Source organism: Cyanistes caeruleus, chromosome 5, assembly GCF_971803275.1.
Source record: "Cyanistes caeruleus chromosome 5, bCyaCae1.hap1.1, whole genome shotgun sequence".
Taxonomy (NCBI): Eukaryota; Metazoa; Chordata; class Aves; order Passeriformes; family Paridae; genus Cyanistes; species Cyanistes caeruleus.
Window position 1 is genome coordinate 61,734,764 of NC_141705.1, and position 19,042 is coordinate 61,753,805.

The 19,042-nt window shown below is 37.5% G+C and overlaps 1 protein-coding gene across 2 annotated transcripts in view; it reads left to right on the forward strand.

Annotated features, from left to right (window-relative positions):
• TBC1D9 (TBC1 domain family member 9) overlaps positions 1-19,042 on the forward strand; it is a 49,321-nt gene that overhangs the window by 4,657 nt on the left and 25,622 nt on the right. For both annotated transcript variants that reach the window (XM_086889802.1, XM_086889803.1), the window contains exons 2-5: positions 9,926-10,036; positions 15,195-15,313; positions 17,001-17,229; positions 18,204-18,465. In XM_086889802.1, coding sequence (XP_086745928.1) covers positions 9,926-10,036; positions 15,195-15,313; positions 17,001-17,229; positions 18,204-18,465 — 721 coding nt within the window. The remainder of the gene's footprint in view (positions 1-9,925; positions 10,037-15,194; positions 15,314-17,000; positions 17,230-18,203; positions 18,466-19,042) is intronic.

Genomic DNA, 19,042 nt, shown 5'->3' on the forward strand with positions numbered 1-19,042 from the left:
TGGGACAGTGCCTGTGTGAGAGATGCAGTAGGAGTTTTAAGTCCATGTGATGTTGCAAAGAATGATTAAAATGTTTAAACAGAAGACAGCAGATGGAAATTTGCTGACTTCTGGTGATAAAAGGATCTGATGAAATACTATTTCTCCCCAGATATTTTTGCAAATGGAGGTGTCATTTAATTTCCACAAGGGAAAGGCAAAAAGGAGAGATTCTGAGCTCGGGTGGCTGTTGTGACATATCCATGTCAGATCTAATATAATTTTTAATACTGTGCCACTGTTCTAACTTGAAAGACTTTTCTGCAGCCTTGCTGGACAACACAGTATTTCACATTTGGAGCTAAGATTCTGTCTTGCAGCCCCTCTTCAGAGGAAGAGATTACTTGAAAACCTGTTTATGCTTAAGATTCAGAAAAGCTTTTGGCCAGCTGATCATCTGCCTGAACAAAGTGTGGTCCATGTTTTAACAATCTTGACACTTTCTGCCCTCATTAACTCAAATGGTTCAGATTTTGCATGTCAGACTTGAGTAGAAAGCATGTGCTTTCTGATACTTGAAATACTCTATTTATCAAAATGTATGCAATTTGCACAATGGATAGAGGTGGGCAGCCTATCCATTGGCTTTCCATGATTGTTTTGGCACACAGAATGGGAGCTGGTCTCTTCTGTTCTGCTTTCATTTGTCAGTACACCAAATCTACTCTGATGCTCTGAGCTGCTCCTTAGGATCTGCTGTGGGTGTGTTTACTTCTCCACACCAGTGCATTTCCACTTCAAGGGACATGCAGATGTCTACAGCTGAATTGGTGTTTGATTCCCCAGACTGACTCAGGGTCTTTCTGTTGAATTCCCAGATGCTTTTCCCAGGTCCTCACTCACTTCCTGCCTCACTTCCATCTCTCTGTCTCCAGCTCTTGCAGCAGGCACCGTTGGCTCTAGAGGCACAGCACCGTGCCTGAGATGTTGCTTGGTGTAGCTTTGTATTCCCTCCTCTCTGCTCTAATATTTCTGGTCAAAGACTTTCATTGAATGATACTGTATCTCCTACACTGTGAGTACTGTGGCCCATCCAGGCTGCTGAGCTGAGCTGCCTTTTGCCATTTTTGCCTTTAAAATAATGTTACTGTTTGACATGTGGAATTCCAGGGTGGCCTGCTATTTCTCCTGAGGTCTCTGTTTGTAGAAAACCCTCTTGGAAATGTTGCACAGGATCACAAAATAGTAAGCAATCAGTGTCTAGGCCACTTACTAATTGTCAGCATTATACCAGAGTTTGTATTGCTTACAGGGTTTTTGTTATTGTTCTTTGGTCCCACACTGGAAGGTGTAGAAGAAGTAACACTTCTTCACATCAATTTCCATATTTATATCACTTCACTTGCTGTCCAGTTATGCATCCTTGTAAGAATATATCATATTTCACAGAGTTTTGGGCCCTTAATAGTTTCAGTTAGATTCCTGCAGAACTAAAAAAGGTTCCACAAAGTATGCTGGCATATACTCAAGTGTCTTTGAAACTTAATTTGGACATGTGTATTCTCAAACGGTATTTCTTCTTGTAAATATTTGGTATAGGCAGAATCTACTTGTTTTTATCCTTCACAGTATCACACTTCATATGGCTTTTCCTGTAATAGACTGGAGTTGTCTCTGCCATTGATTTTGCTGAAGTATGATGATACAATGAGTATAAAGGGCTGTGAGCATTTGACTGAAATCTTAATTTTCTTTATCTTGTTGACCACTGATCATACTTCTGTTGTCTGATCAATGTTGATGTTCAGAAATTACATTTTCATTTTGATTTTAAATCTGGTGCTTAGGTGATCTTAGGTTCTAGAGGACTTCTTCTAAATATTTCCATTAGAAATCTTTCCAAAGAAGGTTGTATTTTCTATGTTGCATTTGTCATTATTTTTTTCCTGATGTTTCCAGATAGGCCAGTTTGAATTTCTACCACAGCAATAATCTTAGTTTCATCTAGTGCAATTTTAATGTTTTGGATTTTATTGTTCTTCCCTCATTGTCTTGTTCTTGCCTTTGGTTTTTCCAGTATTTTATCAGCCAGAGATATTGGGACCTTCTGTTCACCATTGTTCATTTCCTGGGTAAAGTGCCTCCTCTGATAACTTATGAAATCTGGTCTATATGCAGGTATGCAGTAAGAACTGTGAGAATTTAAAATTTTCTTTTTCTGAAGCTATTGCTTCTTTTCAGATTTAGCTTGTATTTCAACATGCTTCAGGACTGTTCCTTGTGAGCACAAGCTGAGTTTACTGTGCCTACTTCAGTCCAATAAATTGATTTCATTGGTTCAGTTTACATTAATTTTTCTTAGGTTGGCAGTGGTTATGCTCAGAGTTTTTTTTCTGTTTTGTTGCATTTTATTGGGTTTTTTTTCTTAATTTTCTTATGCTTACTTGGTTTGTTCTTTCATCTTACACAGTTTATCTGAATCTTATGTTGGTGCAGATACAGATTTAAATTTTCCTGTTGGATGAAATCTATTAAATTTGCTTATGCTACTCTGACAGAATGGGATACTTAAAAATAATTAGTTGTGAGTGAAGTTCAGGGACTTCTCTGCTGTTTTGGTCTGTGATACTTGATTATGCTTTTCCTAAGTTTTTTTTTTACAAACTTATGAGTCATTATTTATATCACACCTAGAAGGCATATGATAACTTCATCTATATTTTTCTCACTGTTTCTCCATAATCTCATATAGTCTGGTGGGATTGATATGTAGTATAAAATATATTTTTTCAGTAGTGTGAGATAAGTTGTTTGGGGTTTTGTCTAAATATCAGTTTTCTCTGTGTTGTAAGCCTTCATGTACTTGTAACTGTGGCATGTCCTGTCAGTGCTCATCTCTTTTTGTGTTTCAGCTTAGCAGCTGAAAGCTTAGAAGCTTTTCTGCTTCAGTTTAGCAGAAGTTACAAAAGGTTGTAAAAGCTGAAAGTCTAAACCCAACCAGATTTAGCTTCAAGATACAGATTTTTTTACAGCAATGGTCATGAGTTGTTCAGACGCCTTGACTAGAACAGCTGATCCCTTTTAAATTAACACATTTGGAAGATAATCTGATTCAATCACAAGTGTTAAACTTGAAGGGCAGATGAAAGCTTTATTGTTTGTTGCTGCTTTATCACTTGATAGTCAAGACAGATATCACATTGACCCTTCCCAAGCTTTTTTTTTAAAATATTAGTGGTTAGTTTTTCAGTATTCTCTCATTTCATCAGCCTGAAGGCAGAAAAAATAAATACTGGTTTTGTTCCTTTCTTACTCAATGTCAGTAGAGTGGCAATTCTTCCTCAAAATCAGTTTCACTGAACATGTTTGAAAACTCCTGGGCAAAGGAAAGAGTGGCTGGATAAATCAGTGCTCTATAGAACGGTGTTGGTAGGAAGAGAGAGCAGCAAAGGCAGACATTGGGGAAAATGTAACAAATCCAAATTTCTTAATTATTTAAGAAATACATATATTTAAGAAATAGATATAAATGTTAACTTCTTGGTTAATTAAAGAATATTAATTGTCGTAAGTTCAGAGGAAGAATTTGGTTTTCATGATACCACATTAGATACCCGTATAAGCCACATGGGAAGACAGGAAATAAGTCATTTAGAGGTCATTTTAGCTTCATTTATATGAATGAACACCTGTTAAAAAAACATAGCCCTTCATAAAGTTTTGAGGACAGTGTTCAAAATGAAAGGGTTATATTCTTACTTTTGTGGGTATTATTGCCAGTATTGGAAGTTTAACACTCAATTATTTTTGTGTGATGTATAATATTTTCAATTTATATAGGCTTTCCTGTGAAATTAAATCAAGTAGAATTGACCACTCCCCCAGACAAAAGGATTCATCTGTACTATTACCTGTGGAGTTCAGGTTGTTGCTCTAGGTTGAGTTTTGACAGACAAGTAATGGGATGATCCCATCCTGTAATAATAAATGAGAGAACTAATCACATAAACTGACTTGAGAAGGAATGGAAGAGTGATGATTCAGTATCGTTACTGTGAAAAACAATACCTTGTGCTGTATGGTTTAGTTATGTGTTGCTAGGAGTTACTGTTTTTATAGGTCAGGAAGCAACACTTAAACTTCAGGAAGAATTTATTCATCGTCCATTAAATCAATATAAAACTGAATACTCACAGTATAAATATGGCTTAAATCAACCCTATTGATTGAAGCTTTCTTGGCAATCAGCAGACATCTACAATCTAAATAGGTGCCGTGGGTGTTTCAGGTTTATGACGGGAGCTCCTGATGTGTCCATCTTACTTTAGTGGAAAGAGGAGTCATCAACACACTTTAAATACTAACAACCTCTTAAGCAGTATGTTTTTGATTCAGCATTGGAATGTCACAGGGCCTGTTTTGAAAAATTCTTGCTTGTGACATGTGACATTCCAAGTTTTCCTGGTTGTGTTGAGCTCCTACACAAACAGGCTATTGACATCCATGAGACTGAGTGATAGCTCATGAACTTGACTCCAAGAGTCACAGTCTGACCTGTATTATATCTCAGCTCTTTTAAAAGGTATTATTTTGTATTTCATCTGTGTGCTAAAAGCATATATGCTCTTTGTTTAGACATTTTTAGATAAAAATCTTCTAACAAAAGGTATTTTGAGGTATGGATTCATGTCAACCTGGAAGGAGGATGAGGCTGGGCAGGGCTCTTCTCCCAGGAGCCATGTGAATAACATGTTTGTACTCTGGCAAACTGGGTGAAGGGAGGGCACAGCAGTCAGTGGTCCTTCAGCTCGAGGTAAGGTATGACATAAGTTGCCTGTGTCACTGAAGAATGGATATGTCACAGGTCCCTGGTGTGTGCTGAAAGCACCTCTACTCTGAGGTTAGCTAGCGATGACTAGGAAACATTACTGTCTGATACCATCCCAAGCTTTTTGGTGCTTGCTGTATAACAAAGCCATGGCTGCTGGTAATTCTTAAGCTTTGAAGTGTCTTTATTATAATTTGTTGGCTCCAGTGTTTTAATAATGTGCACTAGAGATAATATATAATCCAGATCCTCACTCTTGAATATCTAATCCAATCCAATCTACTTTGAACAGGTAAAACACAAAAGGTCTCAAATATTATATTGCTGTGAGGGGCACTGTAGAAGGGTGATAAAGAATACTCAGTCTTTATTTTTTTAATTGAAGACATGGCTTTCTGTGGAAGAGGTTTGTCATAAGAAAATCTTCTGCTAATAAAGAGTTTGTTCATGTGTACCATGTGCTTTTCCTTTAAAAACACCAGTAACTGATATTTTACAAAGACACTTGCAAATTATTATGAAAGGTAAAAGAAAAGAGAGAGAAATATTCCTGCAGCAAAGATCTGTGCCATGGATATCCAAATAGTCACAGATGTTGTGACTTACAACAAGTCTATGTACTCTGAGGTATGCATGCTTAAAATGTACCAGGTTGATTTCTACAGGTCATTGCTTGATTTGATTACTGTTTGTGGGTAGTTTGTAATCAGTCTAGACTGTAAGCCATCTGGAATACTGGTCTCCAAATATCAAGGACTGCAGTGGTGCTTGGAAGAATCTCAACTGGCTGAAGCTATTGGCTTAGTTTTCAAACCAAGATGACCTACCTTTCTGAAAAACACCCTTTGGTGTGATAGGAATAATTTGTGAGGGGGGTCTGTGTTATGGAGGAGGTCAGTCTTCATGTGGTCATAATCTCTTCCAGCAAACAAAACAGGTTGAAAATTGCTGTTGTAAGGATACAAGTAGAGCACATCATAAATTAATGAATAAAGACTACTAGTCTGTACTTTCTGCAACAGTTATAGGCCCCCCCTCCAGCTTATGATTAAATGTGAGCCACCACTGAATGTGGTCAGAGAAATAAAATGTAGTGTGATTTCTTCCTTCAGCACAAAGTGCATTGAGTAACTGAACCTCTTTTCCAGTAATTTTCTCTAGTGCATTGTATGTCCTTCCAGCAGCACAATGCAAGAGCATCATGCAAAAGCATGAGGGCCCAGGCCTCAGCTAATTGTGGCTTTGTATTCCCTGGTTCCAGATATTGTACATAATTTTTTTTCCTCTACTAATGCCTATGTTTTTTGCCTGTGCCAGAAAGGAAAGAGAATACTGGTCAATCTTCTGGACCTTTGCTTTAGAATTCAAGTTTGCAAAAGAGGAACCTGACTTTATTAAAAAGTTGAATCAAGCAAAGTGAAGGCATTATCCCTCCCTTTTTTTCCTCCTGGCCCATGTATAGGTATGGTTACTTTAGAAATTTGGCACATGTATGTGGTAGGACTGTTTATACATAAATGGTTACCCATGCTTGAGTGCCTTCAGGACTGGGGCTCCCATCAATTAGCCAGATGCTAATCCTACAAATTATACCGTGTGCTTTAAATTTTTTCTCATGAAAACCTCTTGCTTCAGCAAGAGCTTTCAGATTTAGTATTCTTACACTGGAAATTTCTCCCTTTATTTCATTATGCAGTCAGAAACCTAATGAAAGAATGGGAGAAAAATTTGCAATTGGTATAGTCATGTGATTTGATGCCAGGGTAATTCACTGGCTCTTGCCCAAGGGCCAATCTAAAATAAGGAATATGATTCTTTGTTGCCTGTTCTGTTTCTATAGAAACTCAGTTACTTAATCATGTCTGAAAAGGTACTTGCTACATGAAGAATTAATGAACTAACGAACAGTATTAAAACAGTACTAAAATTCTCTTTTTTTTTAAAAAAAAAGTTTGATTTTTACTTTATGTAGAAAATCCTCTGATTATCGGTATGAACAGCTGTGATTTCAGTCTGGTTGCATCACATGTCTGCATTGCAAAAACACCCAACCAAACAACAAATACCAAACCCAAAACAACCAACACTGACCTAACAACACAAAAAGGAGCAGTTCGTGAAGGAGAGCAAGCAGGTGCAGCTTCATGATTGCATGAGTTTTCATGTTACAAAAACATACTTTTTTTTTAATATCACATGTATCATCTGTCAAAACAGCTATTGCATGATACAAGTAAAATGTTAGTGATAAACTGTCAGTTGCAATTGTCTTGGTAAGCTTGGATTTGAATTTCCATGCAATCTGGAATTCTGTCAATTTTCCTCCTTTAACCTCCTCACTACATGGTTATTTTTTCAACCTGTTTACTGAAAAGCCCCTGACCAACTCCTAGATACTCCACCATTGGAAAGTATTCTTTCTTTCCTTTCCTTTCCTACCTCCCATCTGTTGTTTCAGTCACTGCTGGCTTCTTACTTTGTTGATGGTTTTCTTTTCATAGTGCTCTCCACATTTCTTAAATACATTGCTCTGTCTTACAGTGTTTGGTGACACAGGGGGAGGGGGATGTTCCTCTCCTGTCTACCATATCCAGGAGAGAGGGTAGGATGGGAAGTTCCTTTGAAGCTGATGTTGCTGTACAAGTCAGTAGGTTTGTTCTGACTTCTTGATCTTACCTGCATATCCTGGTTTTTACAGCGCTCCAAGAACTAGGGGCAGAATTGTTTGGCAAGACCACCTACATGCAGTGAATTTGGAAAGACAGCAGGAGGAAAGAAACAAGCAAATTTTTAAAGAATACAGGAAATGAACAGTGTTTCTGTATCTCAGAGAAGATTGCATTTGGCCAGCATACAACTTTATTTAGATATTACATCATGCCTATTGCATATTTATTACTGTCAGTAGACACGTGAAGCTGAGAAGCACAAAGAAAAGATTGCTGTATTCGCAGCAAACCCAGATGACGAACGAAGTGTATTGTCTGGCTTGGTCCCCACTCCAGCTGAGCAGTACTGGCAGCTTTACATGTTTGAGGTTTTTACCCTTGGTTGAAGTGATGTGCTTTCTGGGCCAGGGCTATACTGCATTTATGAAGCTCAGATGGAAAGAAAAATAGAAATAATTAAAGGTACATTTAACCTACTTCATTCTCCTGAGTTTGAATGGAGCCAGGTTGTATCTAGGATGGCTAGTGGAGAATGTTCAGAGGCAGCTTGTAAGTGTACAGCCAGTAATCAAAATGTGTGAGAGACGAGGAGCAACTAAAGCCAGTGAGACTAGTCTACATTGGGATATTTTACATTCATATTTTGTGTTTGTATTTTGTAATTGTCAGCTTTATAGCACACCTTACTCCTGATGCTGTGCCCAGGCTTGTTTCTCATGTGTTGCAGAATTCTTGGGTTAAGAAGGTGGTGCATGTTAGTTCATTGTGCAGAAAGATTACAGTTGATCTGACCTGAGAAGATCTGTTTAAAACAAAATAAAAGAGAACGGGGGAAATACAAAATCACTGATAGGTGGGATATTTCTTAGTGTCAATTTAAGTTCAGATTTGAGGGATCTACCAAAATGGAAAAGGGGTACTGCTTTTATATCTTTATGATGCACAGCACAAATCAGAAAGAAGAACAGCAAGGGAACTAGTATTGTGTATACCAGTTACAACAGCAAAATGAGGAACTAATAAAACTATGACAGTAAAAAATACACATGTGAGACTTGAAAGGAGAAGAGAACTTTAACAGGAGAGTTTTAAAGTGGTTTTGGTGCATGCAGTTTATTTCAACTGTTTAGAAAAAAACCCTAATTTCTACCCCAATAAATATTTTCACCAAAAAACAATCTGTGAAAGTTCATCCATTTGTTGTTTATATATTTCAAATTTTTTTTTCAAACAGTTGAAACAATTTGCTGAGAACTTCAACGTGAAAATTTAAATATGACATTGCTGCAGGGGAGACGAACATTCCTTGTGGAGCTGAAAAGGGGGAAAACTTTCACACAGTTTAAAAATAAATTTTAACTAATATATTAGTTAAAACTAATTTTTAGTTTATTTTTTAAAATAAATTTTCTCTTCTTGCAGAGAGTTTGGGGGCTTAGAGTTTTATTTTACATGTAGTTTATTATAAAAATACGATCTAGAGTTTGTGGAAATATAGTTAGGAGTTAATGGTAGCTTTTCCTATGTGACTGTTGGTGGCTCTTTCCATAGCAAAGAATTTTCAAAGCTACTTCTGGAAAACAGTATGGCTTTGTCTTTCCTCAGTATCCTTTCATCTGAAAAACAGCTTGACTCTTAAGGCATTTTTGTCCTTCCTACCCTAAATAATCAGACTGTAAAGTAGCACAATTATTTTTGTTGGAAGACTTTAGTTTTACCTAGCTGACATTCAAGTTTTGAACCTTTATAAAGGTGTATTGTCTGGGATTTCTTGTTGGTGTTGGAGGAGGGTTTGTAGTTGGTAGGTTTTTTACTGCTGAGGGCTCCAGCAATATATGAAACACAGGAAAGAACTAATCAACTTTTAAACATGATTTTATAACACAACTACATCCTGCTTTGCTTCAGTTTGCCTGTATTTATGCTAGCATTGATGTATGTTAAAGAGTTGAAGTCTTGTTTAAGCTGAAGATGTTTCCCTTTTAAATTACTCTTCCTCTTCACAGCAAGAGACAACAATATGTATGTAGATATGAATATGTAGTTCTGCATTTTGCTGTGGAGGGTGAAATGGTATGGGGAGGGACTGCAAAGCCCTCTCCTGTGGGGTCTTGAATTTACCAGTGTCACTGTTGGACACGAGATGAGTCACATGGACGCAGCTCGAGGTGTGGTGAAAGAAGAAGAAGAAACGTTTATTTGTTCTTTCAGTATTTACAGGTTTTCGACCACGACCAGGGGTTGGATAGTCAGGTTAACACCTTCCCAACTGCACTGGCCATGAGAGATGTCCATCAAAAGGCATATCTTTAACGGGATGTATAAACACCTATGTTGATAGTTACTTTCCTGGGAAAATGGCTAGAAATTATGAAAACAATATCGAAAGGCCTGATTCTCAGGGTGACAATCCATCACGGTGTATTCATCAGAATTTCCTCTTCCATAGGTCTCCTTGTCGGTACTCTTGATGTTGTGTTGGACTCCAGTGCCAGAGTGGCACCATATCGAATCCTCTACCAAACACCAGACTCCTTGGTCTACTGGACCATTGCCTGTGGTAAGCACAAATGCACTGACATGTGGATTTTTATTCTTCCTGGATACTGTGTCACATAGCATAATAAGAGAGCATCCTTCCTGCTGAGCACAGTTATCTCAGGACAAACAAATGGATGAAAACCTGCTGTAGTGGTAAAATTCAGTGGCACCAGAGTTTCTGATAGTCAGACTTTGAATGCCAGCATGGAGGGGTACGTTATGCACAGTGACTGAATTAAGCCAGGAATGGTCATGGAGCAGGCACGAAACATCTGTATTTCCCACTTTTCTACTTGCAGCTGTGTTCCCAGACCAACAGTACCCATCCCTCCTTCTTGCATGCTCTCCTCAGTGCCCAGGACTCACTCCTACAACTCTTCTAAGCAGCATTTCTGGGTGATGGGGTGTCTTTAAATAGGATGGTGGGAGGAGTACCTGGATTATAGCACCCCAGTTACTCATACAGGGCACCTGGCTTCCCTTGGAATGGTAACCAGGAAGAAAGTGCAGCCCTAGGACTCACGTGAATACTGAATAGCAAACAGTGAGACATTTCCTGTCTCCTCCAGGATAAATACCATCTACATCCCAGGGATGCCCTGCCTCCTGGATGTTTATTTTAGACAGTGTGTGTTCTTTCTAAATATGATGTAGTTAGAATTCAGCAAGATGGTAGCTAGGTTAGTTAACTACAGAAGTGTTTGTTCCTACATAGATTCAACAACCTTTAAGAATTTTGGTCTTTAACGCTCCAACTTGGACAGATCTAGCAGTAAGACTGCTCCTTTTGTCATTATAGTAGTGAAAACAGTTGAGTTGATATTTTTGTACATTAAATAGGATTTTTGCATGTATCAGATCTTTTACTATATGCTTATTTCTGTGGTCAGGTACTGTCTTAGTTTAGGGCAAATTAGGGAGGAAAACTCTAAATGGGGATTTCCTCAGGGAAATGCCCCCTCCCCACCCCTGGTCCAGGAAAGAGGAAAAAAACAACAACAACAACAAAAAATTCCTTGGAGAGAAGTGGAAAAAGCTGTTTATTTAACAGAAATTGAATAATATTAAATAATAAAACCTCTTGCTGTTCGATGGGATGGCAAGTCTAGGAAGAAAACTCCTTTTTCATGTGGTGTAGCTCGGCTTGCTCAGGTTCTTATCAGTCCCTCCAGTGCTGGAAAAGTGCCCAGGCCCAGGCCCCGGTGGGCCACAGGCGTGAGCTCCCGGGGTTTGGCTGGGTGTTCAGTCCAGAGCAGGCTAGATCCAAAAAAAACCAAAGGAACTCCTCTACCTCAGCTAGCTAAAACTAACTAAAAGCCAGAGAGAAGCTCTGTCCTGCTGTCTGTCCGTGCTGCAGACACCACAGTCTAGGAGCGGGATGTGTGGGAGTGATGTTTTCCTTAACACAAACTGCGGCTTCTTCTTCCTCTTCTCTTGCTCTCAAAGCCAGTCTTAAAGGTGCAGGACTTAATATATAACATAAACCAGACGATTTGGGATACTAGTATTATAAAGTCACTCCAGGACAGGTACCTATTGCAAGTAACATGAAACAGAATGGAGTTAGTCTCTGGTTTTGTCTGCTGTCTCTGAAAATAGTGTCTGGAGTAAAATGCAGAAAATCCAGGTCGTTTAGCTTTGGCTGGTCAAGCTTGTCAGGTCAGATCATTAGTTTGATAGTATTGCTTTTCAGTCTTAACAAATGGAAACTTCTCAGTGCATCTCCTCCAGCTCAAAAGTTTCACTGGCAACAAAGTTTTTGCCAACAGCCAAAACTATTAATTTGAAAAAGAATTGAGAGGAGAGAACAAGTGGAGACGTGCATACATGCCTATCATCTCTTTAATGTCCTGGTATCCTCCAGTACCCCCACTGATGCCTGACATTCAAAAATACTGGTTAATGATGCTATAGTCTTCTTCTTGACTAACTGTGTCAACTAACACTTCACTAATACCCATTCTCCCAATCTAAATTTGACATTTAGATTATTTGGATAACTTTTCCTCCAGACAAATACCCTCTTGGGAGGAGAAGAGAAGGAAGAACAGATGAAGGTTTGCTATCGATACAATAACTTTAGTTCAAACCAGGCTCTGTTCTTAGGAGTGTATGATTTCTGTGTCTGGCAAAGGTGATATCAAAGCTGTGTCACCTTCTGAATCCAACAGGAAGTTTTGCTAATAGCTCTTATTAGCACAATTATTTCTTACTGGTTTTGATTGCAGCAAACTTTAAAGAAGGCATCAGTTCAAACAACCTTTTCCCCTTCTATACCTGTTAGTACCAATGCCCTGAAGATTTTAAAATTCATATCATTTAGCTTTAGTGAGAGCTAATACTAAAACCATATATTAACAGAGTTGTCAATATTATGAAGTTTGTTCCCAAATCTGCGTTTAACAGAATTCTTTTTACTGTCATGTACTCTGCTATGACCATAAGTAATGCGTGTCAGCTTTCCATGGATATCAGAAGAGAAAGAATGGCAAAAGTACTTGCCTGTATATTTATTTTCATCCAGATGTCAGTGCACAGCAATTAGTAACTACCTCCTTCCAAAAACTTAAAGGGGGGCAGCTGAGGACACAAGTTTTCTTGCTATTTGAAGACTCCCTTTCAAAGAAAATAGCATACCACAAAGCTCCCAACAAAATAGTGTTCCTTCAAAGACCCTTGTTCTGTGTATTCAGAAATCATTTGTAAGACTTTGGAAATAGGCCATATGATTTCTCTTTAGATTTTTTCTTGCATGATACCTATAGATAATGACTGTAATTTTATACCTACAGTGTGTCCTCAAGATAAGCAGGGGCATAAAATGGAAGGCAGAGTTATGAGTTATGGCCACAGAATAAATAAATGTACCATACACGTAGAAATTTATGGTACTGCTGAACTGTGAGAATTTTGTTTTTCTTCTGAGAAAGATATTGTGGATTTCATGGAGAAGTACAGTACTCTGTCTACATTTAAGCTAGTATTAATAAGCATGCTCTTCAATTATGAATCTTAGCTCTACTTGAAATTGCTAATGTAGTTAATGTATATATCTGGGATTCCATTTTGTAAAATTTTTCTTGAATTTTTAGTCTCCTAATATCTGGTTGATGGCTTAGTTGTTTTGGTTAAATTAAGAGACTGCAATAGCATAGTCACTTGAGGGCAATACTGTGGATCTTACAGGGAGGTAAAATTTTACAGAGAGCAAATAATTTATCTATGCAACCTCGAAATTGAGCAGCCCAGTGTTCCCTAAGGCTCTGCACTATGGTTATTTTATGAATTTGCAACTAAACCAATTCCTTCTGAACTGATCAAGGGTTGTTAAAATTATGCAGATTACTAAGGGCTTTGGCTCCATTTAGCTATGCAACTCTGACTTGTCCTGCATTGTCCCTCCCCATTTTTTAAGGGTAGACTGCTGGATATTTGATACTTGTAATCTTTTATTTTTACAGAAATATGTCTTTTTCTCTTCCTTCAGTAAAGAAATAATCTCCGTCTTTACTGAGTAGCTATACAGAGTGACTCAAAGAACTGCGATTGTTTCATGATTTGTTTATGACATTTGGTCTTGCTCAGTACAAGAGTATTCTGAGAGTGAAAGTAATTTGGGGGGGAGGGGGTTGTCTGCTCTAAAATGACTGTTTAGACAGATTTAGACATGAGTTTTCTTGGATATTAACTCTACTGATCTAGGCCATAGAGGATTCTGGCTGGTGAATCTGAAGCCTTATAGCTCTGGAGAGAAGGGCTCTTGTTAACAGCCCTTTCACCAGTGCAATGTTGGGTTTATTGAATTATATAGGAGAATGGTTATTTAGTTACTTTTCAAGAACAAGTGATGGTCTAGGAATGCAAAATGTTGTACACAATCAGCCTTTGGTATTGTAGTAGCCCTGATGTGTCCCATGCCAGTGTCCCCACACAGTCTGCTTAGTGCTCAGCTTAAGGTGAAAATGGTACTATATCTAAATTTTGTTTGGAAATGAACAACTTTCTTAGATCCTTCTCCACCTATAAGATCAGTCATTCTTACAGAGGCTTTGTGTGTTTTTTCAGGTATTGGACTACTGTAGGGGTTTTGTGGTAATGGTAATTATATGCACTTCATGCAAGTTGCTATGTTGTACCTATTTTCATTTTTATTTCCTGCCAGTCTTGAGGGCTCTGTATTTTGAAGTGCAGTGTTTTAACTGTTAAATTGAGTTTCTTCCTCTTCCCTGAGAGTCAGAGTTATTGCTTAATTTACCTAAAAGGCCAGTGATTGCAAAATGGTGAATACTTTTAATATGCAAAGATAGGCAAAAAACTTTACAGTAACAGAGATAAAATAATCTGTAGTTTAAAACATTGCAGCAAATGTGGATTTTAATCCTGAGTGAACAAAGCAAAGAGAAAGACTTAGCTTGTGATGATGAATTGTTGAGAACTGGGGTGTAGGTTTTGTGCTGATTGTGTGATCTACTGTAGGGGAAACTGGGAGAGTAAATGGTGAGATAATGGAGACAAAAAGCAGTGGGGAAAGAAAGAGATGTATTGTTAGAGGTTGAGAATAATCAGCCAAAGCAGTTTCAGAAGTGATGAAAAATAACTGATGAACCACAAATCAGAAAGAGACAGCTTTAAGAAGTAGTTCATCATGATAGTGTGTCTGTACTGCTTGTTACTGCTCTTACAAGCTAAGTAATTTTTCTAATGACAGTTTAGTTTTATATACATAGCTTATGCATTTCATCATTGATTTTTACAGCAGTGTTAAAGCCAACATGAAATAAAATAATGTTCAGATCACCTTCTGAGTTCCAGAAAAGTCTAGTTGCATCCAGTAGTTTTAAGGAGAAGTAGCAATGACAGTCATTTGTGGTTCTGAAGTATTGATTACATATGTGGGTTGTTGTGCAACATGATTTATGCATCTGTACTACAATCAGAATTGTGACATTCCCCTGGAAGTTGCACAGAATGTTGCATTCTGTTGCCTTCATTGGAGTTGTTAAATTAAATGCAGTGGGAGAAATTTTGGAATTTCCAGAAGGACAGCATCTAGTGAAATACTGCATCTCCACTTACTGGCAAGTTGTCTTGGAGTTTTTTGTTTATGATTAAAGGGACACTGACACTGGTGTGTTATTTATTTTGTGACTTTTGGTTTGTTTGGTTTTTTTATACAGGTTGCTCAAGGAAGGAAATCACTGAGCACTGGGAATGGCTCGAGCAGAATTTGTTGCAAACTCTTTCAATCTTTGAAAATGAGAATGACATAAATACATTTGTCAGAGGAAAAATACAGGTAGTGTATTGATTACTGTAAATGTTGTTAATGATACAAATGACTATGGAAAGAAAACTGATGTGAATTTAAAGTAAATTTGTGCTGGTAGTCCCCAGGCTGCTCTGCCTTTTTGAAGGACTAGCAGATGTTAAGTAGCAACATGTGTATAAAAATCACAGAAATTTGTGATTAGTGCACATAGCTTACAGCAGTGTGATTTTTTTAAAAACCCATATAAATATAAGGTATTGTAAGTTCTAAAATTAATTGCACTGTTGACTGTCTTAAGCTTTGACAGTTGTCCATGCAACTGTTTTTCCATTGCAAGGCTTAATTTTATTTTTTTTTTAATCCACTCATAATGTCTCCTCCCCATCTTCTGCTTAGTTAAATCCTGTAATATTGGCATTTATACTTCGTACAGGTGTTAAGGGTTGCTGGTTCATTGATTTTTTTTGTTTGGTGCACAGTGGGAATGTTGGTTTTTTCAGAACTTCTTTTTCTCTCTGTAGGGCAGGTAATAGCTAGACTGGCAAAAGTACCTTTTTCGTACTAAGAATTATTTTAAAAGAAATACCTTGTTCAAAGATTGTAATCAAAATTACTCTCTTTACTGGTGTGTGTTCAAAGCATTGGCTTTGTCTCATTCCTCTTTTAACATTTCATATAGTAAGTCAGCTCTCTTATGAATCCCACAGTTGCTTATGTTTTCCCAGTGAATCAGGTATGAGGACTATAGATGGTCATGGAAATACCTTATATGTGAAGGCATCTGTGTTTTGAAATATAATCTTTATGGAAATTGTTACTTCTTAGAGCTGGATGAATACTAAATGTGATTGATGGTTCTCTGTCTTATACTCTGCTCTTCATGTAAATATGGAGCAAGTTGAAGGCAAAAAGTCACAAAAAAGGCAAAAAAATTATAACTTTAATATAAAGTTATAAATTTATTTATCTATATATATTCTTTAGTTTATATATATTGTCTGTAAAAGACAATAGAGATGATTGTCAAGGAGATTGGGAAAATAAGAGAATAAAACAGGGCTTCAGTATAGAACAGAAGGAACCATAGTCTTTCAAAATATCAAAAAAACATCTTTTCACCTTTTGCCAGTTCAAATTTCATTAAGGTCATCTGCACCTGAAAGTGGGAATTTTTCCATCCTGTTACTTAACCTATTTGAAGGTTTCTTTTTTTTCTTCTTTCCCACCAACTTTTGCTCTTCTTCTATGCTCAAGGTCCAATAAGAGGGGTCATAGAAATAATTTTAAATATTTCCTAAAGAACAACAGTTCCTTTTCTCCCTATTTTTTTCCTTTCCTTAAGACAAATTTCATGTGAAATCCTATGTCTGTCTCCTCAGGAAGGAAGAAGAAAATACTACAGATCACAAGCACTAAACGGAACTGTTAAGAGTATTTGAGTTAGGCTGGTTAATTTAAAACAAGGTACTGGCAAGTGGATGGTGTTTGGTTGCCTTTGCCATAGGCATGGTAGGGAGTAAGGTCATCAGAAAGAAAGCCTTGAATGATAAACAACTAAATAAGCCAAAGAGTGAGCAGAACAATAAGCTCACTGGAAGACTTCCTTGGCATTGCAATAACAATTGAGGCCTGTATCCTGGACAGCAATGGGAATTAGGATATCTGATAGCCCATTGCCTCTAACAGGATGTGTCCTTTTTTCATTCCCTACCAGGGCATCATTGCTGAGTACAACAAAATCAATGGCATCAAAGAGGATGATGACACAGAAAAATTCAAGGAAGCCATAGTGAAATTTCACAAGCTGTTTGGGATGCCAGAAGAAGAGAAATTAGTGAACTACTACTCCTGCAGTTACTGGAAGGGGAAGGTTCCCCGTCAGGGCTGGGTGTATCTCAGCATTAATCACCTTTGCTTTTACTCTTTTTTCATGGGCAGGGAAGGTATGTTTTAGTGGAATGGTAATTTGTGCATCTAATAATGGTTAGGACATCTCCCTAGCTTGTTACTTTACACATACTAATCACTGAGGGTACAAAGACCCTGAGGAAAAGAGAAGCAGGGAGCAATTCCCTGATTTTTCACACTGCTTAAATGTGTGCTTGTTCCCTCATTTGGTCTTTCTCAAAGCGTTCTTTGTAAAACAGTGCTTGGCATTGTCTAGGGACATGGTTCACCTCAGAAGCTATGTCCAAGAGGGAATAGGGACAGGATCCACCAGTTCTGGCTTTCTCTTCTGCTCTTACACAATCCTCAAATAGTACTCTGGCAGACTTTGCAACCTTAAATGATGTACATTTGTACAACCCCAGAACATGAGAAAGGTTTCAGAGGAGACCCAAAATAAAGAACTGCATAATGTGCTTGCAGCCAGTCTGTTCTACAGGGAATTAATTCAAAGCACGGTTTTGGAGGTAAACAATTCAGCAGTATTTGGTTATGGGCAGTGGATCAGTCCTAGGATTTAGCCCTTGCTTTAAGGACACCACCTGTATTAGTGTTGGGAGAAAAGCTAAGGTTCTGTCATGGCTGTAATATTTGAAACTTTTTACTGTATAAAAATAACACAGGCCTGTCTGATGTGTTTAGACTGTGTTTCTTTGCTTCCATAGGAAAAGAGGTCATCAGAGTCTGAGCAAGTGCAGTGACAATGATAAGGCATGTTAGCTCACCTAGCTTTGTAATGCTTCTGTGGTGTTCTGTAAATAAAGTAAATGATATTTAAACTCTTTTATCTGCTGTTTGTCAGATGATAGTGGTTTGTTTGTACAAATTTGGTCTATTTATGCTATGCTCCCAACTTCTCAAGATGCAAGAAAAAGTCAGCTGAATGCATTTTATAGGAAAAGGAAGCTAAAAGCTCCCGACTATGCTAATTTTTGGTCTGAATCTTGTTTTTTTGCTTGCTCCTGTTCAGCAAAGTTAGTTATCCGTTGGGTTGATATCACTCAGCTTGAGAAGAATGCTACACTGCTCTTCCCTGATATGATCAAAGTGAGCACAAGATCAAGTGAACATTTCTTCTCAGTATTCCTTAATATCAGTGAGACATTTAAACTAATGGAACAGCTTGCCAATATAGCTATGCGACAGCTTTTGGACAATGAAGGATTTGAACAAGACAGGTCATTACCCAAACTGAAAAAGAAATCCCCCAAAAAAGTATCTGCTCTAAAACGGTAGGTAGCACTAGCTCTTACTCATTTGTTACTCCTCAGTCCTTTTACTTGCAGGATTTTGTCCAAAGGTTTTCTAATGTTGCAGCCATTTACTATTACTCCAAAAGGAATGATTGATTCCAGCAGTGGCAAAACGTGAATAATTATTTAAATATAATTACTTTGTATCTTGTTGAAATAGGAAATGGAAAACGCTTGAATATGAACAAGTTGCAAAAATAAACTTACTTGAGCCAAATGCTCATTTGTTCAGAAGTTCTTTAGTGTATCTCCTGACACTGGCTGCATTTTGGTATCTGTTGTAAAGCCAATTTATGTCTGTAGGGGAGGGTAATAAAGTGATTAATGTGTTATTAAGAATTGTGCCTAGCATTCATACTCAGTCTTATCACTGGAATTGAGAAATTTTTCTAGATTATTAGTCTATCTAGAATGTCATTTAAGTATCAGCGATACAAAAATTGACATAAAATTCTAAGGCATGAAAATGTATCTGGAAAATATTTCTTCTTCTTTTGTATTGTACTTCAGCTCATTATTTTCTTTTTCATTTTTTATTATATGTTCATGTTAGTGT